This window comes from Aspergillus welwitschiae (assembly GCF_003344945.1).
Source record: "Aspergillus welwitschiae strain CBS 139.54b unplaced genomic scaffold BDQ94scaffold_1, whole genome shotgun sequence".
Taxonomy (NCBI): Eukaryota; Fungi; Ascomycota; class Eurotiomycetes; order Eurotiales; family Aspergillaceae; genus Aspergillus; species Aspergillus welwitschiae.
Window position 1 is genome coordinate 261,215 of NW_020798695.1, and position 24,541 is coordinate 285,755.

The 24,541-nt window shown below is 52.3% G+C and overlaps 14 protein-coding genes across 14 annotated transcripts; 6 read left to right on the plus strand and 8 right to left on the minus strand.

Annotated features, from left to right (window-relative positions):
* Positions 1-187: 187 nt before the first annotated feature.
* On the minus strand, positions 188-1,308 carry BDQ94DRAFT_176797 (uncharacterized protein; the record flags this gene model as incomplete). The annotated part of the gene is made up of 2 exons (XM_026772757.1): positions 188-591; positions 673-1,308. 2 exons carry the CDS (start codon positions 1,306-1,308, stop codon positions 229-231), a joined length of 999 nt encoding a protein of 332 aa, XP_026632071.1. The 3' UTR covers positions 188-228.
* Positions 1,309-1,491: 183 nt separating this feature from the next.
* Positions 1,492-3,137, minus strand: BDQ94DRAFT_132262 (WD40 repeat domain-containing protein). The gene is made up of 2 exons (XM_026764024.1): positions 2,742-3,137; positions 1,492-2,668 (listed from the first exon to the last, which is right to left on the minus strand). Exons 1-2 carry the CDS (start codon positions 3,098-3,100, stop codon positions 1,777-1,779), a joined length of 1,251 nt encoding a protein of 416 aa, XP_026632072.1. The 5' UTR covers positions 3,101-3,137; the 3' UTR covers positions 1,492-1,776.
* Positions 3,138-3,475: 338 nt separating this feature from the next.
* Positions 3,476-5,579, minus strand: BDQ94DRAFT_1143 (glycoside hydrolase family 7 protein). The gene is made up of 4 exons (XM_026763627.1): positions 4,891-5,579; positions 4,455-4,841; positions 4,202-4,403; positions 3,476-4,145 (listed from the first exon to the last, which is right to left on the minus strand). Exons 1-4 carry the CDS (start codon positions 5,104-5,106, stop codon positions 3,592-3,594), a joined length of 1,359 nt encoding a protein of 452 aa, XP_026632073.1. The 5' UTR covers positions 5,107-5,579; the 3' UTR covers positions 3,476-3,591.
* Positions 5,580-7,320: 1,741 nt separating this feature from the next.
* BDQ94DRAFT_1149 (alpha/beta hydrolase) lies at positions 7,321-8,865 on the plus strand. Its single transcript, XM_026763641.1, has 2 exons — positions 7,321-7,818; positions 7,871-8,865. Exons 1-2 carry the CDS (start codon positions 7,415-7,417, stop codon positions 8,691-8,693), a joined length of 1,227 nt encoding a protein of 408 aa, XP_026632074.1. The 5' UTR covers positions 7,321-7,414; the 3' UTR covers positions 8,694-8,865.
* Positions 8,866-9,327: 462 nt separating this feature from the next.
* On the minus strand, positions 9,328-9,609 carry BDQ94DRAFT_164842 (uncharacterized protein; the record flags this gene model as incomplete). Its single annotated transcript, XM_026770130.1, has 2 exons — positions 9,328-9,532; positions 9,584-9,609. The coding sequence occupies 2 exons, from the start codon at positions 9,607-9,609 to the stop codon at positions 9,328-9,330; spliced, it is 231 nt and encodes a 76-aa protein (XP_026632075.1).
* A 1,424-nt stretch (positions 9,610-11,033) lies between these two features.
* BDQ94DRAFT_132270 (uncharacterized protein) lies at positions 11,034-11,602 on the plus strand. The gene has a single exon (XM_026764025.1). The coding sequence runs from the start codon at positions 11,329-11,331 to the stop codon at positions 11,572-11,574; it is 246 nt and encodes an 81-aa protein (XP_026632076.1). The 5' UTR covers positions 11,034-11,328; the 3' UTR covers positions 11,575-11,602.
* A 1,285-nt stretch (positions 11,603-12,887) lies between these two features.
* On the plus strand, positions 12,888-14,113 carry BDQ94DRAFT_132271 (uncharacterized protein). Its single transcript, XM_026764026.1, has one exon. It carries the CDS (start codon positions 13,395-13,397, stop codon positions 13,737-13,739), a length of 345 nt encoding a protein of 114 aa, XP_026632077.1. The 5' UTR covers positions 12,888-13,394; the 3' UTR covers positions 13,740-14,113.
* BDQ94DRAFT_1165 (uncharacterized protein) lies at positions 13,684-14,113 on the plus strand. The gene has a single exon (XM_026763680.1). The coding sequence runs from the start codon at positions 13,785-13,787 to the stop codon at positions 14,034-14,036; it is 252 nt and encodes an 83-aa protein (XP_026632078.1). The 5' UTR covers positions 13,684-13,784; the 3' UTR covers positions 14,037-14,113.
* A 51-nt stretch (positions 14,114-14,164) lies between these two features.
* On the minus strand, positions 14,165-15,138 carry BDQ94DRAFT_132272 (uncharacterized protein). Its single transcript, XM_026764027.1, has 2 exons — positions 14,824-15,138; positions 14,165-14,764 (listed from the first exon to the last, which is right to left on the minus strand). Exon 1 carries the CDS (start codon positions 15,131-15,133, stop codon positions 14,870-14,872), a length of 264 nt encoding a protein of 87 aa, XP_026632079.1. The 5' UTR covers positions 15,134-15,138; the 3' UTR covers positions 14,165-14,764; positions 14,824-14,869.
* A 693-nt stretch (positions 15,139-15,831) lies between these two features.
* Positions 15,832-16,866, minus strand: BDQ94DRAFT_164843 (hem-containing dehydratase protein; the record flags this gene model as incomplete). Its single annotated transcript, XM_026770131.1, has 1 exon — positions 15,832-16,866. The coding sequence occupies one exon, from the start codon at positions 16,864-16,866 to the stop codon at positions 15,832-15,834; it is 1,035 nt and encodes a 344-aa protein (XP_026632080.1).
* A 264-nt stretch (positions 16,867-17,130) lies between these two features.
* BDQ94DRAFT_1185 (IZH family channel protein) lies at positions 17,131-19,462 on the minus strand. The gene is made up of 2 exons (XM_026763717.1): positions 18,853-19,462; positions 17,131-18,796 (listed from the first exon to the last, which is right to left on the minus strand). Exons 1-2 carry the CDS (start codon positions 19,027-19,029, stop codon positions 17,471-17,473), a joined length of 1,503 nt encoding a protein of 500 aa, XP_026632081.1. The 5' UTR covers positions 19,030-19,462; the 3' UTR covers positions 17,131-17,470.
* Position 19,463: 1 nt separating this feature from the next.
* On the plus strand, positions 19,464-20,589 carry BDQ94DRAFT_1188 (uncharacterized protein). The gene is made up of 3 exons (XM_026763722.1): positions 19,464-20,120; positions 20,172-20,415; positions 20,463-20,589. The coding sequence occupies exons 1-3, from the start codon at positions 19,771-19,773 to the stop codon at positions 20,502-20,504; spliced, it is 636 nt and encodes a 211-aa protein (XP_026632082.1). The 5' UTR covers positions 19,464-19,770; the 3' UTR covers positions 20,505-20,589.
* A 170-nt stretch (positions 20,590-20,759) lies between these two features.
* On the plus strand, positions 20,760-22,466 carry PIG-S (GPI-anchor transamidase GPI17; the record flags this gene model as incomplete). The annotated part of the gene is made up of 2 exons (XM_026770132.1): positions 20,760-21,005; positions 21,060-22,466. 2 exons carry the CDS (start codon positions 20,760-20,762, stop codon positions 22,464-22,466), a joined length of 1,653 nt encoding a protein of 550 aa, XP_026632083.1.
* Positions 22,467-22,705: 239 nt separating this feature from the next.
* On the minus strand, positions 22,706-23,932 carry BDQ94DRAFT_164847 (uncharacterized protein; the record flags this gene model as incomplete). The annotated part of the gene is made up of 1 exon (XM_026770133.1): positions 22,706-23,932. One exon carries the CDS (start codon positions 23,930-23,932, stop codon positions 22,706-22,708), a length of 1,227 nt encoding a protein of 408 aa, XP_026632084.1.
* Between the last annotated feature and the right edge of the window lie 609 nt (positions 23,933-24,541).

Genomic DNA, 24,541 nt, shown 5'->3' on the forward strand with positions numbered 1-24,541 from the left:
CATGAAGTTATTGGGGCAAAGGCCTTTGCCGTGGGTCGCCCGCGGAGGGGCTCGGCAGTTGGCTGTTGTTCATGCCGATACTATACTGCTTGCATTAGAACGCGAATTAACCTCAGTGTTAGATATATTCAGTGTTTAATTCTTTGAGCAAAAGATCTTTATTAAAGAACTATTGTAATAGTTATAGCACAGTGTTATAGTTGTCTTGCACCGGTAAGTAAATGCCCTCTACTCAAGCTTCAACACCGTATCCTTAGGGCTAACCTGCGCCCACTCCAACGTCTTCTTCCAGATCTTCCCCTGCTTCTCTCCATCCTGACTCTCAGGCGAACTCTCATCCTTTTTCAAAAGCGTAAAGTACCCTGCCTCCCCCGCATATTTCTCACCCACAGCCAGCTCGACCACATCCTCCCCGGCCTCCGTAGCCGTGCGCATAGTCGGGTCAAGCAGTCTCAACAGCGGCCGGAGCGGCTGGATAATGAGGCGGGAGATGATCCTAAGAATCAGCGGCGTGTTGGTGCGGAGAGCGCGAGAATCACTCAGGTTGCCTGGATTGATAGCTACAGCCTTGATGTGCTTTAGGTTGTCGTCCTGAAGTTAATCCCAATGTTAGTACAGCTACCAAAGTCTGCTACTTACTCGAAGCAAAGCAAAGTGGGGAAGATATTATACCTTGATCAACTGCCCATTCAACGCATACATCCACATAATAATCGCCAGCTTCGACACTGCATACTGATAGAACCCCTTCCCCCTAACATCCTCACCCGCCTTCTTAGTCGGTTTCACCAGCACCTCCAAATCCTCTGGAATGGTAGGCGGATACTTCTCCAACCCATTCTTACCGGGCCAATGGGCATCACTGCCGAAGAGAACAACCCGGCCAGAATCAGGCGCGAATGAGCCTAGCAGACGTAGCACTAACGAGGCGTGAGCGATATGGTTTACCTGGAAGGTCTTGTCCAATTCGTCGGCGGTTGTTTCGACTTCGCTGGCGAGGTTCCAGTAGTATGCATTGCAGATGATGCTTGCTAATGGAGGAAGTGTGCCATTGGATATTTCAGTTGCTAGGGTCTGCGCGAAGGTCGATACTTCGGAGAGGTTGGAGAGATCTAGCTTTCGGATTGAGGTACTTGGACTGGGGAAGGGTGTGATGGTGTCGTTGAGACGCTTGGTGTTGGGGTCGGAAGTGGAGGGGTTGCGAACGGTGAGGACGAGAGTGTAGTCTGGGTATTTGGTGAGGAAGTGGTGGACTGCTGGGATGGCGAGGGAGCTGTTGGCTCCGGTGAGGAGGATGGTTCCTGGCATTGCGGTGGAGGGATGTATGATGATGATGACGATGGAAGAGTATGGGGAGATAGCTTGTCTTAAGTGAGATGGGTTATCTGCTAGTTGGCGCTTATTACCATTTCTAATGTTGCTTTTCCCTGCTGCCAAGACAGTCTAATATAGCAATTAATTTATGAACAGATGAAGCTGCTAGCTAGTCTTGAACTGGTAGCCGACAAGGCTGTTCGCTTCCGCAGTTCTTTGTACCTGGATTTCTAGGGAATGGAGCAAGATTGCGGGATCCACTAGTTCTGCTCAGCTACGATGCGAAGCACACTGAATTTAGATAAACTGGGTGACAATATGGCTGAAGCTCAATTATCTAGAGATATTAGCATCATTGAGTACGTATCTGCAAAGCACACTCCCTGTTTTTATTTTCCCGACACCAATGCTATGCATAACAACCTCCCGCTTAGGGTATCAATAAACCACACTCGATTCCATTTAATCCAAGTCATGGAAAGCCATAATTTGCTGCCCGCCCTTGCCCTTGGCTTTCGTCTTCTTGCGCTTGTTCTGCGACTTGTCCTGGCGGCCACCGGCATCGCTATCATCCGAGTCCTCGTCACTGTCGTCACCATCGCTATCGTCACTGTCTCCATACATGCGCTTCTCCCCCGGCATCGCCCCGTACCTATCAGCGCCAACAACAGCCTCATGCCAAACCTTCACCACCTGTCCACCACCAGTAACCATGCGCCCCTCAACATCAAAGCCGAGGCCAATCACGCCCTCAGTCTCATCATGCATAACCTCCGCGGCAACCTTGTTAGCGCCGATCCGCACGAACTTGACCCGACCATTTCCCAGACCAACAGCGACCACCTTGCCCTTACCCAACTCATCCGGCAGAACAGCCATGGTCTCCAGGGACTCTCCACCGCCTCCTCCACGCTCCACATAGATCCGCTCGTCCTGGTCATCCCACGCGCCCTTCTCCCAAAGCGTAAGAACACCGCCAGAACCTCCCACAAGCACCTTCTCGCCGCGACTCGTGCCACTGGCCGCCAATCCGCCAATGTACGTCGAACTGATCAACTCCTCTTCCTGATCCTCGCTGCGAACAAGCACACCCCGTCGCAAATCCGTAACTGCCAGGGTCGTCCCACCCGTCGTCACCCATTGCTTGCTGAACCCCGAGGTGCTAGTATCAGAGGCCGGAAGAGGCGTAAGCGACGAAACATAATCGTCGTGAGGGTGATGAGATTGTTCAGGCTTCGCGGAAACCTTGGAGTAGGGTATGCGGAGATCGTAGAGGTGGAGGGCGCTGGAATCGGTCGCAAGAAGGAGGGTCTGAGGGGAAAGCGCATGAATGATGGTGGGAGCATCGATGGATCTAAAAGCGAATACAATGAGCCATTGAGTCCTCTCCTCCCTTCAAGCACATATAAAAGGGGCTTATCTCCTACCCATTCTTTTCTGTAGGAATAGCGATCTTGTTTTCCACGACTCCCGTCTCCGCCTTTGCGGCCTTGATCAGCCCGTCCGTGCCGGCCGAATAGAGCGTCTCGCCATCAATTCCAAACGTCAAGCACCGGCAGCTACCCTTGTGGCGTCTCGTCCGCCACATCGTATCAATGTGTCCTCTGCCATTGCGTGACGAGGCATTTGACGTCTCGTCGTCGTCGCTGGCCGCTTCGTCGGTGGGGAGTCGGAACGTCTGGACATGCCCGGAGGAGAGACCCACGGACACGACGGGCTCCTTGGGATGCAGGGCCTGGGAGAACAGGTCCGCTGATAGCGGAAGGGTGCAAACGGTGTCGAACATTGCGAAGAATGAGCAATTGCACGAGGGCGAATCTATGCCGTAGTTTTTTGACTTGCGGAGCTTGCAGCTGCAGGCTGGCGGAGCCGATCAGTCTCGGAGAGGGCGGGCCGACGGATCTTCCGGGGTTGGTTGGCTATAAAGTTTAGGCTTAAGGCTACTAAGAGCTTGCTGTCTACGCAGGGCTGACTAGGTCAGGAGTAGCAAAGGAACAACTGTCTCTTGGATTGAGTGGACTCAAAACAGAAAAGAAGCGAATGTGAAGTGAGGTACATAAAGTCACAGCACGAAGTGGAAGAATCAACAAACAAAATCTGCATCAATCAATCTGGAGTGAATGAAAATAAAATGGGAAGACAGCCCGATACACAAAAGCAGTGACCACTTTTCGGACTATTTACAAGCCGCAACTTTCCCATATTCCGTTCCAGGAACCTGTCCTGTTGTGTTCGGCTTGTGGGATGTAATTGAGGCTCTGAACCCTGCACTTCACCTTATGCGGAAGCGCTGAAGGTCGAGTTGATGGGACCGAACTTGATGTTTGAGAAGGTCACCGAAGAATCGGGATGCGCCCCCTCGACTGTCGCAGGGACGCCTGATTCCGAGTCGCATGTTCCGCGTGCAACACCTGGGTCGGTAGCGGTAGCGTTCTCGGGATAGTCGCTGTCGAGCCACTCCATGCTGGCATAGTAATCATCCCACAAGCTCAAGATGAGAACCATGGAAGACATAGCATCACTGATTCCAGCAAGTCCATTGTGCTCAGCGAATATATCGTCGTCGCCAAAGGCCTTCTTCTGCGCAGTGCAGAAGTCCGTTGTGATCGAGTTTCCAGTCACTCCAGAGATGTTGGAATCAGCGTTCGCTATAACATTTCCGTTCTGCACGTAGTAACGCTTGATCTCGCTGAGGGAGCCAGAGCCATCAGTGATGAACTGGGTCACAACCGTCATCTTGGACCCGGTGTCGATGGTCTTGCCAGGACCGTAGAAAGAGTCGTTGCCCATGCGATAAGGGTTGAAGTCGCAGCCGTCAGGGTCGCAGGTTCCTGTAAATGGAATTAGCCGAAACATCAACCTAGATCACCTATTTGGGTATCCGTACCTCCGTAGCGATCATCCGAGTAGGTTCCACCGCAGTCGTTACCCTCACACATGGTCTGTTCGCTGCTGTCACAGGGATGGGGTGTCAATGCGGTCGAGATCTTGTTTGCCTCCCAGATATCCATTTCAGGGCAGCAAGAACCGTGATTGCCGATACCTGTGTTGTCATTGTTGCTAGAAGGTTCCCAGCCATCGACGTTGGCCTGATTCAGGTCAGCATGCTAGCGATGAGGGAATCTCGGAGGACTACATACTTGTCCGTCGATGAACTTCAGGTCCCGGGGGCATTGGGAGTCACAGTATCCTGTTCCGTACTTGGCTCCAGCCTTATTGGCGGGGTATTTTGAGACTCCACCATCGGCGTCCATTGCAGTGAAGTACAACGCGCCGTTTAGCCCACATGGGAGGTTAGACACATCAACGTCGAAAGTGAACTCTGCGTCAAGCAAGTTGAACGTCTGGTATCCCTCGTCACTCGTGTCCATGAGATACAACCGCGAGCCAACATTGGAGCCAGTGACGAATTTCAGTGTCAATGAATCACCGTCAGTGGTGACACCGTAGGTGGACTCGTAGTCCGCTCCGTCCAGGGCGCAGTTGGTCGCACAGGTCTCATCATCAGGGCAGAGAGTTGCATCCCACTGTTAGGTGCGTTAGCCAGTTCAGCACATAGGGGTCAATCAAACTCACGGTGTTGCCAGTGTAGCAATTGGTGCTGTCATTGACAGAATGGGTCCAGCGCCAGTTTGAGTCAATGACAACTGAGCCACTCTGTTCAGTGCAGCTGCCTTCAGAAGTGCATTTCTGCCAGGTCAAGGAAGGATGGACTTCCTCCGTGAGCGTTCCGGCTTGCTGGGCGCGAACAGCCGTCAGCAGGGCTGAGAAGAGAAGGGCACGTTGATGCATTGTAATGAAATTGTATAAGACTCTAGTCGTCTCCTTTTAGTGATTTCGTTGTCTGTCCGGCAGATGAATTTCCAAGCTGTACAGCGGCATAACCTCCCTATTTATAACATTTCCACCCAGCATTCAATTCCATATCATCTTGCAATCCGGAAGAATAGGGTCACCCATTTTTGCCGGTATAACGGACCGCCAGTCCGCCGATGTTTCAAATTAGGCAAGCTCTTCTGTGCCGTGAAATGAAGAACGCACAATAATAGAGTGTCATGTTGCAGAAAGAGGGTTCTGCGTGTTGAGAGATGTCCGAAAGTGGGCCCAGGTTCTATCACTAGGATGGAGTATATCAGGCTGCTTGGCTTCCGCTGTGTATTATTGGTTCATCGAGCTCAAGGATTCACGGAGGGCCCTCCGAATTGTTTCTGTTCCCTGCATGTAATAAGCACTGGAGCCTTCCAATGAAGACTGTTTGAGTCATGTGTAGCCTTTCCAAGGCCGTGCATGCAGAGAAACTTTGCCTTACTTGCTAACTTGATGAAGTTTTGCAATAGACAGGTTTTTGGAGCCCTTTTCTTCGGTTCTAGAATCCTAGCTCGAGTAGGTATCTGTATTGTACCCGGCAAATTCTAATGAAGAATAGTAGCAAGTGACTGCAATCGTGCAGTCCGCTCTAATGCTATTTTTCATTTCCGATACTTAGAATATCTTCGAATCGTGATCCCTGTATTCAGTTAGCCGCGTTGTCTAAGAAATATCATTCGCAGTCCCTTTTAGGAAACATGAGAGCAACGATGTCCCATGTAAACGCTGACTTAATGAAGATGTGGCAGCATGTGGCGTTGTTTGGTATCAGCCATCCCCCGATTCATCTCAAATCCTGATGAAGGATTGATTAATTTCCAGGGTCCTCTGCTAGCTTTGTCGATCTCGGAATGCGGGGTGCTACATCCCATCAATGACAGCTCGAGTACGTGCCAAAATTATTCGGATTTAAGCAGATGGCTAGGCTGAAATTTGATTCATCCAAGCCGGAACTAGGTGGCCTAGATGGGCTTGTCAACGTCAAACCAAGAAACATTATAGTCTTTGCTTCCGTTAGAGCCCGCCTTTCCGGCTTGAACCAGGCGGTTAGCATCTCCGACACATAGCTGTTTCACCACACATATCCATGTCAAATCCCCATTTTTCCATAACATAAGTTGTTTCCCCAAGCGCCATCATCCTTTCATTTGCCTGACTCCGCAACTAAGCAGGGTAATTCTGAGCCGTGTCACCTGTAAGTCGAACCGTTGTAGAGTGCACACACAGACATCCGACAAAGCCGACGGAAGCCACGATATGGCGCTGTACCTTGCAGATCGCTTCCCGATTACGTTCGGAGGCGTGCAAGCCAACAACGATTCAATGGTTGTAATTTAGCCGGATGGATTTTCAGAGGGTGCGGAGTGATTCTCCGCGACATACATGGCGTAGATGCCAAGAATATCTCTTCTGATATTGTACGGCCTTGCTTTGATTGATCATGCAGCGACTGCATTGATGTTCAACCCACATCAGAGCATCTTGCTGTCCAGACAAGGCCTTTGTGAGTGGGGTGGCCTGTTAATGTCGGTCCAAGAGTGTCTCCGCGAGCTACAAGGGGATTGATTCCGTGTGCCCGTTCCGGCAGGCACACTATAGCCTCGGTGTATATGTCGGATTTCGGATATATTTCGGTGTTCACTTTCTAATGGACGTTCTTGATTTTGCTGTTGTATGAGCTGTACTAGAAGGGTTACTTACCGATAACCTCGCTCGCAAATATCTGTTCAGTGAGCAGGTTGCCATGATGCTTGCAGCTCTGTACGTATCGTGTAAGCGGGACTTGGTGTCATAGCAGTCATATAATATATACTAGTACCGTTTTACTAGGAAACAGTACCAGCAGCAGAACATTCCCTGGCAGACAGATCTCGTATGTTCAACTGCCCATATAATATGTAGGTGCTGAGTTAAGCAGATCCAGATGATGAAGACCAAAGATGAGCATTTGGATAACAATTAGTGTAGATCATGGAGGGAAAACAATGGTATTCCCTGTGCTGCCTAGCCATAAGCCTCGGCAGTGCCTTATCACCCGCTTATCGCTTATCGCATGACTTGCCCAAATGGAGATGGTGTATCCTCAGGCCAACCGCCTAACCGCACCGGTCGCTTCCCCCTCGTTCGTCTGTTTCGCCTGGCAGGATAACCGGGCTTGCATCATTCCCTTCTTTCCTTTATTCTTGTGTAGACTAAAGAGCATACAATAGACAGTCACAATAGACGATAGAACATGGCGTGGTACAGCCAGACTATCGAGTCCTTCTCCGATTCGTTGGGGAACAGCCGAAGCCAACTTCCCTTGCTCGCCGTCACAGGGGCCTCGTTCACTTTGGGTCTCTTGTTTCGATCACTGCTTTCAGACCCACAGCTGGAAAGCACAGTGCTTGAGTCCCCGCGCAAGAAGGTCTTGTCCGTGTCCGATTCAGTGAACCGTGAGCTTCCGCTGCCCACGGACGTACTCCCGGGAGCCCGGGATGTGTCAACGCCGTATGGATCTATGCGTGTATATGAATGGGGTCCAGAAGATGGACCTAAGGTTCTCCTAGTTCACGGGATAACCACTCCATGTATTGCACTTGGGGGGTTGGCCCATGCCTTGGTTGACCGGGGCTGCCGGGTCATGCTATTTGACCTGTATGTGACTCGCTTACATTGAAGAAAAATAGTCACTAACAAGCTTGAACAGGTTCGGTAGAGGCTACTCTGACTGCCCATCTGACATCCCACAGGACAACAGACTGTTCGCTACCCAAATCCTGCTCGCTTTGAACTCATCCGCACTTTCTTGGACCGGAGCCGGTTCCGGTAGATTCTGCCTCGTGGGTTACTCATTGGGTGGTGGTATAGCGGCTTCTTTTGCATCATATTTCCCCCAATTTCTCTCTTCGCTGGTACTGCTTGCACCCGCCGGCTTGATCCGCGACTCCCAGATCAGCTTCCAGTCACGTCTCCTCTACTCCCGCGGTCTTGTTCCGGAACGTGTGCTTGGCTTCCTTGTTGGACGCCGCCTGCGCGCAGGCCCGCTGACTACGCCAAAGCCGAAATCTCATAAGCTCACCGCCGAGGATGCACTCGCTGAGGAGCTGCCAACACAGGGTGCGGCACAAGTTCAGCAGCTGTCTCGGACGTACTCTCATGTCAATGTTCCCCGTGCTGTCCAATGGCAAGTGGGAGAGCATGCCGGGTTCGTGCATGCGTTCATGTCCAGTATGCGACATGGACCAATTCTGCAGCAGCGCCAGCGCGAGACTTGGGAACGCCTTGGAAGTTACCTATCGACACAAAAAAGTCTCCCGGTCGATGAGCAGCGTATGAATGGCCTCCCGAGTGATAAGGTTCTCATCATGTGCGGGGACCATGATGCTGTCATCGTCAAGAATGAACTTGTTCCCGATGCAACGTCGGCACTTCAAGGGCATGCAAGCTTTAGATTCTTCAATGCAGGCCACGAATTCCCGAGTACCAAATACGAAGAAGTGGCCCAATACATGATGGAATTCATGCACTGAGGACGCTGCAATAGGGATTTACCCTACGACGCAGATCATTCATTGGATTTACTGTCTTTATAGACATCTTGGAGCGGGGCTTTTTGTTTTGACTTCTTCCACTGGGTTGGTGCTTTCCATCGATTTCATGTTGGCCCGCATTGTCAGTTCAATATAGAGCATCCTCTTGGTTTCATTCGGCGATAATTTAGATGTCACACAAGTCTTACTGTTTTGTTGACGCACTTAATCTCGAAACTACTTATGCGATCACTTGGATAGAATGAGTGGTTAGAACATAGGAGACTGGGTATCTGCATTGTCAAGGATAGACGGCGGCGCGTTTTCCGCCGCCAGTTGGTATCTATAGGACCTCTATATAAACGTTTCCTTCCTCTTTCTGGTCCAGCGTTGGAGCAAGTGGCTCCTGTTTGGGTATAGCGCCTGCCTGGCCAGACTGACCGTTTGGTCTTCGTCGTCCTCCATTTCCCCCTTCACTTCCGCCTGCCCGTTTCCCCGCAACCCAGGCAGCATATCGCCTGCTTCCCAGTCTCCTCAAAGCGACTCGCAAAAAGGTCGTCTCTCATAGCGCTTTTATTCTTTCGCGTTTGCATTTTGTCTTTTCTATTCTTTTTTTCTCTTTTTCGGGTTTCGCTCATTTTTTCAAGATCTGTTCTGTCGCGTCGAGCTGGCTCGAGAGGCGTGACACATGATCAGAGCGTTCACCCATGCGTGCTCGGGCATAGTAAGGTGCTTCCGCCGCGGATGACTGCGAGAAGCGTTCCATGCTGCCACTGCTGCCATCGGGGATGTGACTCAGGTTTCCTGCACTGAGACTGCTGCCCATGCCGTTGGCGGACCTGCAAGTGTGTGAGTATAGCAAGTCTGAAGAGGCGGGAAAGGATGCTTACTTGGAGGTATGAGCGTTTCCTGACATGATGAAGTTTGGATGATGGGTTCCGTGAACTCAATGGATGGCTTTCGCGAATAGATTTGAGAGGGTTTGGACAGATGAATATGCGTGATGGAAGCTGATTGAGTATAGAGAGAGAAGACTCTTAGACGCAGATTGAGAACTGGAGTGGATGGGAAGGCTTGTTTGGCTTGAAATCGTTAACGAGTTCTGACCAAACGGCGAGGAGGAACCTGTCCCTATATACCTTTCAACGGCCCCAGCTATATTCCAAGCCTCGCTGTTGCTGACGACTGAAACCGAGAATGTGATACAAGAATAAGTAGATGCCTTGGAAGCATCCAAAAAAAGCTGGACTGCCACAGACGAGGAGGGAAACGATGAGATTGGAAAATCCGAAAAAGGGTCCGGAGTGTGAAGCGAAATGGTAGGAAAGAAGCCAGTAAGTGACACAGGCAGATAAAGATCTTCGGTGGGATAGTGCCTCGGAGTAGTGTATCTCTGACTAACTAGGCTACTTTCAAGGAACGGTTGGGCTGTCTAGTTAAGATCAGCCACTGATCGAGATGAGACTCTGCCCTGCAAGTTCGGATAGCTGCACATCCTCGATCTAGGGTTTGCCGAGAATCAGCCCATTGACCCGATAGACGAATTTAGTCACATTCACCCAATCCCTAGGAAATTGGAAGCGATGATTGCCAGGGTAAGCACTAGGGTGAAATGTGTGACCCAAAGTCCGGTTCGTGAACCATTGGATACAGTAAGGACATTCTGGGGAACCCATGAACGATCATCAGCATGGCCTACATCGGGCACATGAGCCGAGAAACACCATAACCGGTCATTCGGTATGCGTCTTGGGTCTAAAGTCCACTACCAAACCAAACTGGTCATAGCGGATGTTCAACGGCAGTCGTCATCGGATAGGGGCTTTGAGGGCTGAAACGCCCAAATCAGCTTGCTCTGCCCACGATTGAAAGCTTCTCAGAAATCTAGACCACTGCCTCCGACCCCCCTTTGACCGCCAGGCTACTCCCTTTTCGCACTCGCGCTATGTCATAGTGAAGACCCATCCTTTCTCGGACAAGAGACGGGGGGGATTGAGCAGCCAAACGAAGAAGGGATCGAAGGCAGACCGTTTGAAGGATCGCCTGAGACCTCACCGATGTGGACAAAACGTGGTCGATCCTATCCAAGCGATCACGCACTGCCCCAGGGATAGGCGGACTTTGGACTTCGTTTTCTCTCACCCACGCTTCTGCATCTCGATAATTTCTTTTGCTTTTCAGGTTCCTTGGGTCTTACTGTTTTCAGCTAGGATTGGCGACACTATCCACTAACGGTTCTGCGGTCTCCGAAGAATCAACGGCATTATTGCATTCAGTGGCAGTCACTACGAAAGCTGCAGGTGACAATGTCATCCTTCGACAGCATACAAACTTGCAAGTTGGGCAGCAAAGGCTGTGATGAGGTGAATGTGGAAAGCTTCACCCCATTTCCTCAACCATCATTACGATACGAGAGCAGTCCTCGCTCGATTAGAGGACGCAACATTAGTTAGTTCGCTGTCTCTTCTAGCCCTGTCGACAACAGTCCAAAATTAGCAGAACATCAGCAGGGATTATTGAACAACCCCCGATCTTGATCCGGAGGCGCTCACATACCTGCTTGTCACAGCCCGCCGGACATGCTTACCTCGGTCAGCTTGACTGAGGGGTTGTCCCTTTAATCAAACGATCAACTATGTACTTGCTGAAAAGGAGCCTGCTAAGTCAAGCCTCGTTCTCCTTAAAAGATTGCTGCTGGCCAGTGCTCTGTCAGATTTGCTTTTTTCTGGCCTGTGGACCAGTCAAAAAAGGGGATATCCACGCCCGCGCGATAAGAAATGAGGATGCGCCCCCCAAAAGCAATTGTCGCTTTCTAAATTTGGCCTGGTCAATCACGGATCGTGATGGCACTACCGTAAATAATGGGCAAACTACGGAGTAGCGGCGAAAGTACCCTGCGTCAATCCACGGACCTAATCATTCCTATTTGGCGGCTAACGTTAGATTCGCCGAGTTGGTGGAAGTCCGGCTGCCTCCTTCGCATGGCTTACCAGAACGCCGGGTCCGTTGCACAAGCTAAAGTGACTATGAACGGCTAACGGAGCAATGGAGGAGGAACGGCGGTTGGCCATCTCAGGGATCCTCGGAGAAAGCATTCCGAAAAGGGGCTCCTCTGAGGTCTCACTCACAAAGCGTTGGGCTATCGTCCCCTGCTATCTACAGACAACGCCGGCCGATTCCGTTCTGATTTATTTTTCGCTTCCCCCGAATATGTCAGCGCCCTTGCGGGCTTCTCCGCTGGCAGATTATGACCCAGAAACGGTCAGTCTCCACGCCATTCCGCGGGGAAAGGTATCCATCAGGAAACACCTCCAGTGCTATTGATTCACACGGCCTGAAAACGGACTGCATTCCGGTAATGCGAGTGAATACCGAGCTCGGCCGCAGGATTGAGTGAGGATACGAATTTATTGAAGGGCCGAGTAAATAATACCGTCAATAATTTTTTACTTTTCTTTTCCCCTGGTCGCGGACACGGGTTGGTTGGTTTCACTGCGCGCCTGCAAGGCACACTTGGTCCAAGCTCCTAGCTCCAGCAACCTTATCTTTCATCGCTGCTTCTATTCGGTAAGAAAGCCGGTGCGCAAACCCGCATGGACCACCCTTGGCTGGCGGTCCGACATGGATAGCAGGTACTTACTAGGGCTACCGAGTCCAAGGATGACTTCATTTACTTCGTCAAACGATCAGTGGCTTCTATCGGAACCGGATCTTTCTGAAAAGTACGTGACAAGGTTATAAAACCAGCGAGCCAAAAAGAATAAAAAAGAAAAGAAAAGCGAGAACACAAGAGATTAAACAAACTGGACCAGCCAAGCATGCCTTTCCGCGTGGACCGCTGGTCAGAGCTGCCATGTCTCGAACCGAGCCGAACTATGGCAGCGGCCGAGCCTTAAAATTACGGGACCAGAAGAAGAGGGACTCCTAGGAATCCAAGCTAACTGCGCCCTTGACCTAGTGTCTTGCGCAGGCTGTGAGATCTGGTGTTCGCAGCTAAAGCGGCAAAGATCTACGCCGCAACTGCACATCGCTGATCCTCCCTTCAGCTGAAGCCTAAGGCATAGTGTGATGAAATTATGAAACAAGTCGACGGAAATTCCGGGGAATTGAGTGTTCCCTTTCCTATGCTACCCCTGTTCTTCGGCGTAACTCTTTTCCCTGTACAGCCCCTTCCGGCCGCCACAAAATTAGCATGACAAGCGGTCGTCACTCACGCGCAGGACAGCTGAAACACCCGCCAGAAGTTAGTTACGTCAACTAGCAGGATTGCAGGAACGAGGTGACGCGAGCAGCTGATGAGGCCTTCATCGGAAATGTGAAAGGCTGTGGACCGGCGTTCTCCGTCAATCTGTTGGCATTCGTCAACAAGCCAAGGACCGTTGCTTTTTCTCTCTCCCTTTTTCCTTGAGGTATGCTCGGACATGGACGACCTCGGCAGGGATCCGCGTCAAGTCCTCCTCACCGAGCGATACGTCCAAACTAGGACCCTCTACGCAGGAACTCTTCGGAACCTACGGGTCCCCTGACTAGTTTTTCAGGTACCATAAAACTAGTAGTCTCTGAGCGTTACACGGAAGCGACATACACCCTTCCGCCTTTCGGGATTTGCTACAAATTCGTATTGCTCCCGTCAAATCCCTAGATTATGTTCGCTAAGCAAGGTATGCTTAGCCGGGGTGCTACACGAGGCTGGGCCTTTGGATGTCGGCTCAAGCCGCGACACGGAATGAGTCATTTGCGTTTATACATGCGCGTAAGTGCATTGCCATGATATGGCGTTGGCATGCCTCTTTCATGCATGCATGGCTCAAGGGCTATGTGACAAATCTTGATACGAACAGGTTCATATCGGTTTACTATCTACGTCCAGGCCCAAAGCAGCCGACTGAAAGCCGTTTGATACTCGGAAACTTGAAACACGCTGCTGCCGTCCAATCTTTGGTAAGGCAGCAAAGTATGTTACAAGGACTAGTGTTTACCATCGACTGCGATTTAGATGTCCGATCAGAATCAAAGTACGAGCTCGGTTCTGTGGTCCATCACTAGTGGGCTCGTGAGAGATGGCCAATACGACGTGGAAATGCCTCAAATATGGCTGTTTCAAGCAAACTACACGAGCACATACCATTGAGAAAGCCCATCTCTGCGTGTGGGATACTGATGGTCCTTGCTGATGCACCAAGCGTTACAAGCTGGATCGAAGATAGCACGAGCTTGGGATATTGGACTCAATATTGTTGCCTGTGTGATGATAATCGTAGTTCTGCTATGCCATTTGTGATGCGCTACTTTTGGCAGGGGTTACCCATGGTGACCAGGCCAACTGAGACCTGTAGGTCTTAAAGAAGCACAATACGTGTGGTTGGGGAGTGCTTATTCCCTCCAGATGATACACAGTGCATGCGTGTGAATCTCTGGCGTGTGATCATGCTGCTGAAGTAGAACTGTCTAGGGTTCGGCGCAGCTGATAGCTGAAACATCGCTTGAACGAAGCGAGAAGCGCAGCGGACACCTGCATGAACCAGCAGAATGACCGGGTGTGATGAAGTGGAACAGCAGAAAGAGGACAAAGGCCAATAACAGCATCAGAAGATCCAGCTGACAAGAAAACCGACATAGCAATCGGCTGAGAGCACGGCACATGGGAGCTCAAGCCTTCGCTTCCGGATGATCCCTGCGTAAAGTGGATATATTATCTACCTGTTCGTGATCCTCGTGGGGGACCCAGCATGGTGGCTTATACGAGGATCATGTTCATCACGAGAGAGTATGCTTTTTTCTTAGCTGCGCTGCTTTTCTAGGATCACCGTAGGCAGTATGATCTACTAGACTGGCAAGCGATAGTCTAACATTGCATATATTAAAACCACGGGATCTATAGACTGAGATATGCCGCGATCAGCCTTATGGTTCCCATTATCTGGGTCAACTATCCCGAGGCTACCATATCCACATGGCAATAACGGCAGCATCCCACCGCCAGACCCGAGTCAGGCCCAAGGCAACCGAAGGCAACCAGGAAGGGATGAGCGTGGCGTCGAGGCGTTGAGATCTACACTTACATCTCCGAGGTGAGTGGCAGCAGCAACGTCACCTATGTGGCGCGGTGGATTGACCGTGAGTCGCGCAGTGGGTGAAAACCAGATTATGCATGCATATTGTCACATTGATCCTTGTTAGCCAGTGATATGAGCTGTTCTACTGAAGCGGGCAGTATCTTTCCCAGAGCTTGATTTACTCTCGGCCACTCTCCGGTACTCTAACCTATCAGCAGTGTTGAACCTCGTCTCGAAACAGGTTTCGAAGCAGGGCGGGATAATGTGTCTCGATGCCAGGTAGCGTGGGCAAACACGATGCAATGCAACTTGGCATGGAGAGCACCGCAGTCCCACGCAGTGAACAGTTGTGGAGACTTGATCGGCTCGTAATGCAGAGGTCATGCGACGCGAAGGATGGTTCATGCGTTGCAAGATGTACACGCGAGGTGGGTGTTCTTGCGGATGATGGAGTTTAATGATCAATGGCTGCTACCTGTTCATGTGCTGAGAGTATGACCAGCAGTGATTACGTATATGCTGCTAAGAATGGATATCTGCGTGCATTCCAAGGCGCAGCCGTGACAGGTACTGAATGATTATCAGTACAGGTGACGAAATTTGTGAGATATTTCGGATCTATGCGTTGAGTGAGCTAGAAGCAGGATTTTGAGTCATGAAACCAAGTCAGGATATACTCGTTTCTATACAAGGACATGTAGACTCCGTACATGGTGTTAGTAGTGGTAGATCATGTCTACTTTCTATGTTGATTTGGGTCGAGTCCACGTAAGCCTGCTGCTCAGTTGTAGTAGTTGAGGTATCCATGGTCTGCTTGATAGTGGGAGAGGTACAGAGAGTGTGATGACTATAGCTTTATCAAACTGCATTCATTGGGTACCATAAGTAGACGCATACGGATACAGAGCATTAAGTGTGTACACCAATTCCATTCTCCATATCCATCTGCATGATACCCTCCAGACGGACCAAGATCATCGTGATATAGACCTTGATTCAATACATCTTCTCCACCATATCACCACCGTTGCATATCAACAACTGCCATGCTAACAAGATCCCCATTGCATATACACACTAAATCACTCAACCCCCATCACTCCCCTTACCCCCAACAACCCCGTCCCCTTTTCACAGCCCCAATACTCGCCCTTGAAATCCCCGTCCCTCAACACCGCCGTCTCAACCCACAACTTCAACCCCCCTCCAAACAACACACCCCCAGGCCCATACGCCTCCATAAACGCCTTCCTAAGCTTCACATGCTCCGCACTCTTCCTCCCCAACGTCTCCATATGCTGCAAATCCACAAAGTAAAGAAGCTGGACATCCCTCCCAAGCGTCAACGGATACCTCTTCACCCCCTCAGAAGTAGAAATAGTAGAAGGCACAGAATAACTATAACACCCCCTCGAAGAAACCACACCCCCGGGTAATCCCGCACCCAGCACCTGGCCCACCCATTCCTGGGACAAGGAATCGAAGTGTTCGCTCCAGTAAGTGCGTTCTTTCTCCGACGCGGCGGAGTGGTCTTGGCCTTCGACGACGAAGCAGATATTATCGGGTATGTGTGTGATGGTTTGTTTTCCCGGGATTATTTTCCCCTCTTCTTTAGCATTCTTGCTTTCAGCAACAGCACTGATCTTTTCCTTGGTTAAGGAAGTTTTTATATCCTTTTCTTGGATACGATCCGGATAACACCCCCAATACCCCGACAACTCTGGCTTGAGGTCAATCTTGCCCAAGTGCATACATCCCGAGGGCACGGGGTGGTTCGTGGCGCCTTGGATGCGAGATGGCTGGATGGTTAGGGTTTCGTGGTAGATTCCTGCTGGTTCATCATTTTGATTGCTGGGAAGGGAGGCGAAGAAGGCGGAGACTTTGGGGGATTTGAGCCAGGTCTCGTAGTTTGTTGTGGACCAGTAGGTTAGATGGATGATGCTTGTGGGGGAGGTGTGGTGCTGGTGGAGAGTTTCGGTATGGGCGCAGAGAGAGTCGGAGGCGGCGGAGGCGAAGAGAGAGGATAATTCGGTGGTGAGGGTAGGAGGGGTGTGTGGTTGGGTGCCGGTGATGGTGACGGTGATGGGGGTGTTGGGGGGGAGTGAGGCGAGGAACATTTTCTTGAGTTCTATTTGGGTTCTTTTGAGTGGTGAGGTGGTTATGGGTTGGGAGGATGATGTTGTTGTGGTGGTGGCGAGACAGAAGTGCAGTAGTAGATAAAGTGGTCAGTCCGATCAGTTTATATATTCAGCAGCAAGCTGCTTTTTGTGGCCCCTCTATGGCCTCATGGAGGGGTTGGTAGTTGTCTAGTGCTCACGGATGAGGATCTCCTTTTATCTCGTGAACCAACTGTCATCCACTATGGTCTCTTAGTAGTCTTCCTCCAGACCCATCGTGTCATTGCATCTCACCCAATCCCGTCGCTGCAAATGTAATGGATGGGCCCTTTCCCGTGGTTGACTTGCTCGTTTTCTCAACGCCGGTTCATCCAAACTATTACAACTAGACAGACGTTGAATGAGGGGTTGCCGGGAGAGAAGTATCGAGAGAAGTATAACTGCCAAGGTTGTGGTCAGATGGTAACTGTTGAAGCTATAGGAAAGAAGTCTATGTCCGCTATCTTCCCCAAATGTATGTACAAGAACGAAACATCCACAATACAACCAACATCTACTCTATGTCTATACATCATCTACACCCCTTTTACTACCCATCTACCTCCTACTTGGCCAGGTTCGGGCACTCGCCCTGCGCCCGTTGGAATGCTCCCGCGAACAGATCCTGCATCGCGCAATAGTGGAACAGGATCCCTCCCAAGACAGCCAGATGCCAGATGTTGTGACTGCCACCCACATAATCGAACAGTCCTGGCCGCCACCGCTCCGGCACCTGCGACGCATAAACACACGCTCCCACGAAGTACACCATGATGCTCTTCACTACTGGTGCGTAGAAATACAAACACCAGGCGAGTCCACGCGTGTACGTCAGCTGTGCCAACGGCGCGAATCCCGTCAGCGCTAGCGACACGTAAAAGGCCACGCGCGCCCATGCCATATCCGCCCGGTTGAAGGTTGGGTGCCACGGCAGAATCACACCTCCGATACCGAGCGACATGGTCAGCAAAATGTAAGTCCACCGTGACACCGGCTCGCAGTAGAAAGCCGTGTACTCGGTCGTCACAATCGAGGCTGCCACCAGCATCGAGATGCCCGTGTAGTCCACACAGGCAAACCGCTCCATCAGCGTTTGGCTGGCAATGCTGTTCATCGTGTGCCACAGTGTGCTGCAGACAAGGCACTTGCACGCCGCGAAGAAGAAGACGGCGGCCACCAGAATGTCCGTCCGCGAGCTGAGGTGGAAGTTGGGGTTCAGCGGATAAAAGTAAAAGGCCACCGATAGGACGATGAAAAGCCCAATCAGGTGGGACCAGATGTTGAACGTCTCATTCGAAGGCGAGAACACCGAGGTCAAGCATTCCACCTTGGAGTGTGTGAACCGATACCCCTGCAGAATATGCGGGTTCACCCGCCACGGGTGCGGGAGATCCGCATACGTGATCAACCGTTGCTCCTGGGCCAGCAGGATAGCTCGATCGATGCTCTCCCGCAGCGCGTCTTTCGCCCGTCGTGCCCGTTCCATACCCTCGTCGACCACCTCACGGGCATGCACCAGCTTCGAGTCCATCGCCTTCCATCCATCGTCCAGAGTGCCGTAGAGCCCTCGGTCGCGGACCGCATGGGCGCGGGACTCCAGCTCGACCAGAAACGACTCCATCAATCGGACTCCCGCCTGGGCCTTTTGTTCGAGTGTCTCCTTTGTTGCGAGTGCATCCATGTAGCGGTCCTCCAGCGTCTCGACGAGGATCTTGGCCCGCTTTTTCCCACCACCCATCAGCTCCCCGGAGGCATGGGAGCAGGAATCTCGCACGGCTTCCAGGGTGGCGTATCCACGGCGGAGACTGGCGTCGATCTGATCCATGTGGGACTTGCGGTATTGTTCGAGCCAGTGGAGGCGTCGTTCGAGTTCGGCCAGGAAGAGCTCCACCTACGGAGAGGTCAGTCAGGGACAGAATTGGGGGTGAAGACGAGAATGCAGCGTACCCGTAGGAATACAGCGTCCGCATCGTAGTCGCAGGACAACTTGCGAGCTGTGTGAAAAGAGTGTCTGCGACGGCGATCTCTCAGGAGGCCGGTGTCTTCTCCGGGGGTGGCATAGGCGGAGGCCACCGCCGCCTCAGGATAGGACTCAATGGTGACAGATTGCGATGAGCAGGCCATGGCGTACAATGACAGAGAACCCACAGCGTAGAAATCAATTCCACATATCCTGAAGAAAATAGGAGTTAGTGGTGGTTGGGCAGACAGCGAAGGATGTTGTTTTGGGTGGGGAAGATCGGGAGAACCGGGAGAGGCGGAGAAAACCAGTACCAAAATACGTACAAGAAGAGAAAACAAATAAATATGCAAGGAGAGGAGAGGAGAGAGGAGAGAGTAATAAAGGAAAGACGAAAAAGAGGAGAGGCAATCCAACAGTAGCCAGTACAGTTAGAGAGAGGCGAGGGGAAAACGGAGACAGAGGTGTCTGTCAGTCGACAAAAAGAGGAGAAGGAGAAGGACAAGAAAGAGGAGGAGAGAATCAAATCAAGTGGGGAGGGGAGGATCCAAAGATTAATTCCCGGCCGCTTCGTCTCCGAATCAACTAACTAACAAACCACTGCGCTGAAACGGCCTTTTTCATTCCCGCTCGGTCTTCCAACCGGCAGCTCACTAGCCTTGGACTTCATTGAGTCTACACGCCATTCTTTTCATCCCAAACCTTTCAGTGGCTACTGTCACAAACCCAACATTAGCGCTCAGCCCATCAGCGACCGCACCTGCTCCACGTTGGCGTTGATTTCCTTGCCACCAGCCACCTCCGAACCACAAACATCCTCCTCTCCTCAAGCACTGGTACACGCTAATTATCCTTCTGTCGTCTCCGCCTTCCCGTCGGAATTATCCATCCTGTGATAACCCGCCATGGCCATCCGCGATATCGTCGCCAATCCCTCGCTGCTGCCCGTGCTCGGGCTCAGCGCCGAGACTCGCGATCAATGCATGAAACTGTTGGCCGTACTCGACCCCACGGCTGATCTGTCCGATGACCCTCAAGAGCGTGCTCTGGCAGCCTCTCGCGAGCAGAAACAATTGTTTGCTCTTCTGGCTCGTCTGCGGGGCCAGAACCGGGATGCGATTATGCGCGTGCGCGAGACCAAGCAGTCCACTGCAGAAGCCCGCCAGGAGATTGACCGTCTCCATCTCCAACTCCAGAACTTGTATTATGAACAGCGACATTTGACGGGCGAGATCGCCGCCTGCGAGTCCTACGAGTAGGTGGTCCTCGATGGACATTGTATGGTGGGGAACGCTGACCAGGATAGTCACAAATATCGCTCCCTACCCTTGATTCCCCTCGAAGAGTTTCTGGCTCTGCATCCCGAGCACCAGCAGTCCGATGAACACGAATTGATGATCGCTCGCATCAATCACGAACATGCGGAACGGGAGAAGCTGGAACAGGCACGACAGGAGCTGCTGAAGCGCAAGCAGGCCTTGATCGCGGAGAACAACAAGCGCAAGGAGGATTTGGCCAGCTTGGATCAGGATTTAGAGCGGTTTATCGACGTGGGTTGCACTGTGTTCCTCTCTATGAAGTTTACTAACGGGTGTAGGCGGCCAAACCGATCCAAAAGATCTTCGAAAAGGAGTATTAGTTGGGATTGTCTTGTTGTTTTGGGCTGGCGCATTGGTTAGATACCCCAAGTGAATTTGCAGGATAGCATAATATGGAATTATCGGTATGCTGTTAGACTATTTTCTGCTGCTCCAGACGTAGAACTTCAACCGCGAGAAAACCAAGACGATCGGCCAACTGGCGGGGCCACTCCGCCTTGGCTGCCGCATCTCAACTCCATCTCCATTTCATCTCCAACTCGACAACCACCACTCCCTCTCTCAAGTATGTGGCCATGACGGCCAATAATTATCCCCAGACGTCTCCTCAGACTGTCTCCGACCACACCATGAGCACCGCAACCCCCACGGCGCGTCTGCCGCCGCCCGAGAAGCCCGAGGCCATCCGCACCCGCTTCAAGGTCATTGCGGCCTTCTGGGCTGTAATCATATTCTTGGGCTTTCCCATCTGGTGGAAGACCACCTCGATCTATCGCGCTTCTCTGCCTGTCCCGGACATGATTGATTGGGCTGATGGAAAGGTAATCTTACCACCTTGCTGCTCATAGCCTCGCTAACAGTATCCCCAACACCAGACCTGTCGTCCTGTCTTCCCCCTCGAGATCCGCGTTGAGACCCCCTCCCTGCCTGATGTCGACGCTCAGCATCTTCTCCGCTCTACGCAGCACACGCTCGATGACCTCAATGAGTTCTCCGCGCACCATCTGCGACTGAAGCTCTCCCACGAGAACCCCGATCAGCCCGCAGCCGACGCCGCAGACACCGCATTGACCGTCCGTCTACTGCCCCAGGACGACCTCTCCAGCCCTCGCGCAGCTCTCCACCATGATACCACTCAGCTCGATGTCTTCTATCCCCCTAGCCAGATTCCGCCCCCGTCGGCGTCCAACTCGCCCCTATCCACCTTCCTCGCAGACGAGCTTCAGCTTCTCTTCGCCGAGGAGAAAGCCATCATCGCCCAGGTGCTCTCCGACTACAACATCCCCGGCGCACCCACTTCCCCGGATCTCGCAGAGAGCGTTACTCGCCGTCTCCGCCGCTCCATGAAATATGCCGACACCTACCACCTCGCCTTCAGCCTCTTCACCCCCGGCGCATCCCCTTCCTCTTGGGACATCCAAGCCGCCGTGCACGACTACATCACCCCGGTCCTCGACGCCTTCTCCCCCATCAGCAACTTCACTGTCGACACCCAAGTCCAGCTCTACGCAACCTCCTCCCCAACCGCGCCACCCCCCGAATACGACGAAACCCACTCTGCCTGGACCCTCAAAAAGGACGACCTCAGCGCCTTCATCAACGCCGCCGAATGGCCCCTCAGCCCCAGCATCGGCCCCGGCCCTACCATCAACTTCATCCTCTACATCCCCTCCCCCTCACAATCCCCCCTCGTCGTCAAAGACAGCCTCGCAACCAGCTGGATCATCCCGCAATGGGGCGGTGTCTTCCTCCTAAACCCAACCCCAACCCCTGACCACCCCACGCACCTCACCAAAGAAACCCTCGGCCCGGCCTTCATGACCTTCTCCCACCAACTCCTCACCCTCCTCGGCGCCCCCTCCACCCCTCCACCTCTCCCTCTCCGTCTCCAAACCCTCACCCGCGTCCGCGCCGCATCCCTCCTCCTCTCCGCCTCCTCAACCATGGGCTCCCTCGCCCGTCTCACCGAGTCCCTCCCTCAAATCCCCATCCCCGCTACCGTGGCCACCTCCGTCTCTACTACGCTCTCTCATCTCTCCTCCGCATGCGACCATCTCCGCCACGGCCAGTTCCAGGCCGCCCTGGCGAGTGCCCGTGTCGCGGAGGGCGAGGCCGAGCGCAGCTTCTTCGAGAAGAGTATGGTAGGCCAGATGTATTTCCCGGATGAGCATAAGGTGGCGGTGTATTTGCCGCTGCTGGGGCCGGTGGGAGTACCTCTTATTGTGGGGTTGTTGAAGGAGGTCAAGAAGGTGGTGAGTGCTTGGAGGGAGAGAAGGAAGTGATGACCCCGTTTTAGTGGGTAGTTTTGGTTTCGTGTATGTATAGTATTTTAGATTCTTAGATTCATTGCATGATATTGATTGCGGGAATTCAAATAAACAGTTAACTTTAAGGTATCTCAGGACATGAACATACTACAGACAATGAACCACCTCATTACTTTATTCAGTCACGGAAAACAACGTAAATGCGTACGCATCTCAATCCACGTACGAATTCAAAAAAAGTTACTTCTAAGACATCACTTCTCCATGTCATCAAACGCCCCCTCCGTCCTTATATGTGTTGGATACGGATCCGGCTTCAACACCCCTGTCGTAGCAAACACCCCTGGCGGGGTATACACCCTTATGCTTTCCGTACGGGTCAATTTCTTCTTCGATGGCGTCCGCCCGGGTTGCAACGGTGTCACGGAGATAGGTAGCGGGGGAACAGGCACCGGTACACGGGCGTGCATTGCTCCTCCGCCGTGTTCCGGGACAAGGGTCTTTGCAGGGTTAGCTTTCGGTAGAGGAGGAGCATTGTTAGGGTTGAAGAGACTCCGGACTCGAGTTCCAGTGCGCTGGATACGTGAGCGAGCGCCTTCGGAGTATCGCTTCGTGTTGCGGTTACGGCGGAGGAGGAAGTCTGTCCGGTAAGATGTCTCGTCGGAGGGGATCGGGGAGGAGATGCCGAGGAGGGTGCCTTTTGAGGAGCGGCGGGTGAATTGGGCTACTTTGGCGGATGGGGGCTGGTGTTTCTTTTGGTATTTGCGGTAGAGGAAGAGGGCTAACAGGGCTAGGACGGCGCCGAAGATGGCGCCGGGAAAGAAGCCTGCTATTATAGCGTTGGTAGGGTAGGATGGGCTGGTGGCTTTGGAAGATAGTGCGGCTGCCGAGGAGGTGCCGTTGGCGCTGCTGTTGTTGTCGGAGATGGCGGATTTGGAGGAGCCCGTGGTGACGGGGACGATGGTGGGGTTGGAGGCATCGGTTGTAGAGGCGGAGGCTGTGAAGGAGGTGATGGTTCCTGTGGAGGATGTGGTCCCTCCTGTGGACGTTGTGGATGACTGGCTGGCGCTGAGGGTGGATGCACTGGATGTGTTCATGGCACATAGCGAGTCTCCTGTGCAGGTGTATCCAAAGGGACAGCATTTGTCGCCACATTTAGGGAGGGAGTCATCCAGCCGGGTCGTCTTGACAGAGTTCTTGGGATGTGCTGTTGCGTTCTGGAGCTGCACATCGCAGGTTATGGTTTCGATGTAATCACAGCTCTGTCCACTTGGACAGCAGATGGCAGAGCTGGAGTCGTCCAGGCTGATGCATGTTGATGAGCTGGAGCAGCAGAAATCAGCCGGTAACTTGCTGTCCGCACATTTGTTGTAGTTGCTGGGACAGGAGTCAGAGCTTCGTAGCAGTAAGCCAAAGGCCTGCGTTGGCGATACTGTCGAAGCGATGAGGGCGAGGAGCAGTATCATGGAGGGTCGTGTCATGAGGGAACAAAGATGTGGCCTCGTCATTGCGATCAGAGTCTAATCCAGTACAATTGACAGAAATGAAGAAGAAGAAAACCAAATAAAGGCTGGAGTAGGCTTTGGCTAAACGAGGAACGTTGTCTATGAAAGAAAGTATGAGACAAGAACTTTGCAACAGGGTCAATGAGTGAAAGAACAATTGAAAGAACAATGAGCGACTTACAAAGGCATTTGCCATCCGCTCCCAACGATGGACTAGGAAGCGCCCATCTTAATCAACCAGTGCTACGTGCTGCCCGACATTCTGCAGCATCATGATACAAACACCCACAGCTGCAGGCGCCGAGTCTCAGAATAGCACAGCGGATGGGGCGCATGGTTCGAGGGCTAATGAGGATGGTTGAGATAGGCGCCGGGAAGAGCCACGGGAAGGCGACGATCAACGGCAGGCCATGGCATTCTAAACCCGACCAGAGCTCCTGCAGAGCCCGGCGCGTAGAGGATGTTGAGCGATGAAGCCAGACGAAGAAGATCACGAAGGCTGAAATGCTGCCGAAGTAAATCGCAGCATTCTGATTGGTTTAGCTGGCGCCCGCTTACCTAACCTGCGCTAGACCCGAAAGAGGT

Excerpts from the sequence above, each read along its gene's own strand:
- BDQ94DRAFT_1149 (XM_026763641.1), top strand. The coding sequence starts at position 7,415 with ATGGCGTGGTACAGCCAGACTATCGAGTCCTTCTCCGATTCGTTGGGG. Across the intron at positions 7,819-7,870 it reads CGGGTCATGCTATTTGACCT|GTTCGGTAGAGGCTACTCTG; the intron begins GTATGTGACTCG and ends AAGCTTGAACAG.
- BDQ94DRAFT_1143 (XM_026763627.1), bottom strand. The coding sequence starts at position 5,106 with ATGCATCAACGTGCCCTTCTCTTCTCAGCCCTGCTGACGGCTGTTCGC. Across the intron at positions 4,842-4,890 it reads ATTGCTACACTGGCAACACC|TGGGATGCAACTCTCTGCCC; the intron begins GTGAGTTTGATT and ends CGCACCTAACAG. Across the intron at positions 4,146-4,201 it reads CTCGGATGATCGCTACGGAG|GAACCTGCGACCCTGACGGC; the intron begins GTACGGATACCC and ends TTCCATTTACAG.
- BDQ94DRAFT_1185 (XM_026763717.1), bottom strand. The coding sequence starts at position 19,029 with ATGGCCTGCTCATCGCAATCTGTCACCATTGAGTCCTATCCTGAGGCG. Across the intron at positions 18,797-18,852 it reads CGGACGCTGTATTCCTACGG|GTGGAGCTCTTCCTGGCCGA; the intron begins GTACGCTGCATT and ends ACCTCTCCGTAG.
- BDQ94DRAFT_132270 (XM_026764025.1), top strand. The coding sequence starts at position 11,329 with ATGTACTTGCTGAAAAGGAGCCTGCTAAGTCAAGCCTCGTTCTCCTTA.
- BDQ94DRAFT_132271 (XM_026764026.1), top strand. The coding sequence starts at position 13,395 with ATGTCGGCTCAAGCCGCGACACGGAATGAGTCATTTGCGTTTATACAT.
- BDQ94DRAFT_1188 (XM_026763722.1), top strand. The coding sequence starts at position 19,771 with ATGGCCATCCGCGATATCGTCGCCAATCCCTCGCTGCTGCCCGTGCTC. Across the intron at positions 20,121-20,171 it reads GCCGCCTGCGAGTCCTACGA|TCACAAATATCGCTCCCTAC; the intron begins GTAGGTGGTCCT and ends TGACCAGGATAG. Across the intron at positions 20,416-20,462 it reads ATTTAGAGCGGTTTATCGAC|GCGGCCAAACCGATCCAAAA; the intron begins GTGGGTTGCACT and ends TAACGGGTGTAG.
- BDQ94DRAFT_132262 (XM_026764024.1), bottom strand. The coding sequence starts at position 3,100 with ATGTTCGACACCGTTTGCACCCTTCCGCTATCAGCGGACCTGTTCTCC. Across the intron at positions 2,669-2,741 it reads ATTCCTACAGAAAAGAATGG|ATCCATCGATGCTCCCACCA; the intron begins GTAGGAGATAAG and ends ATTCGCTTTTAG.
- BDQ94DRAFT_132272 (XM_026764027.1), bottom strand. The coding sequence starts at position 15,133 with ATGACCTCTGCATTACGAGCCGATCAAGTCTCCACAACTGTTCACTGC.
- BDQ94DRAFT_1165 (XM_026763680.1), top strand. The coding sequence starts at position 13,785 with ATGGCTGTTTCAAGCAAACTACACGAGCACATACCATTGAGAAAGCCC.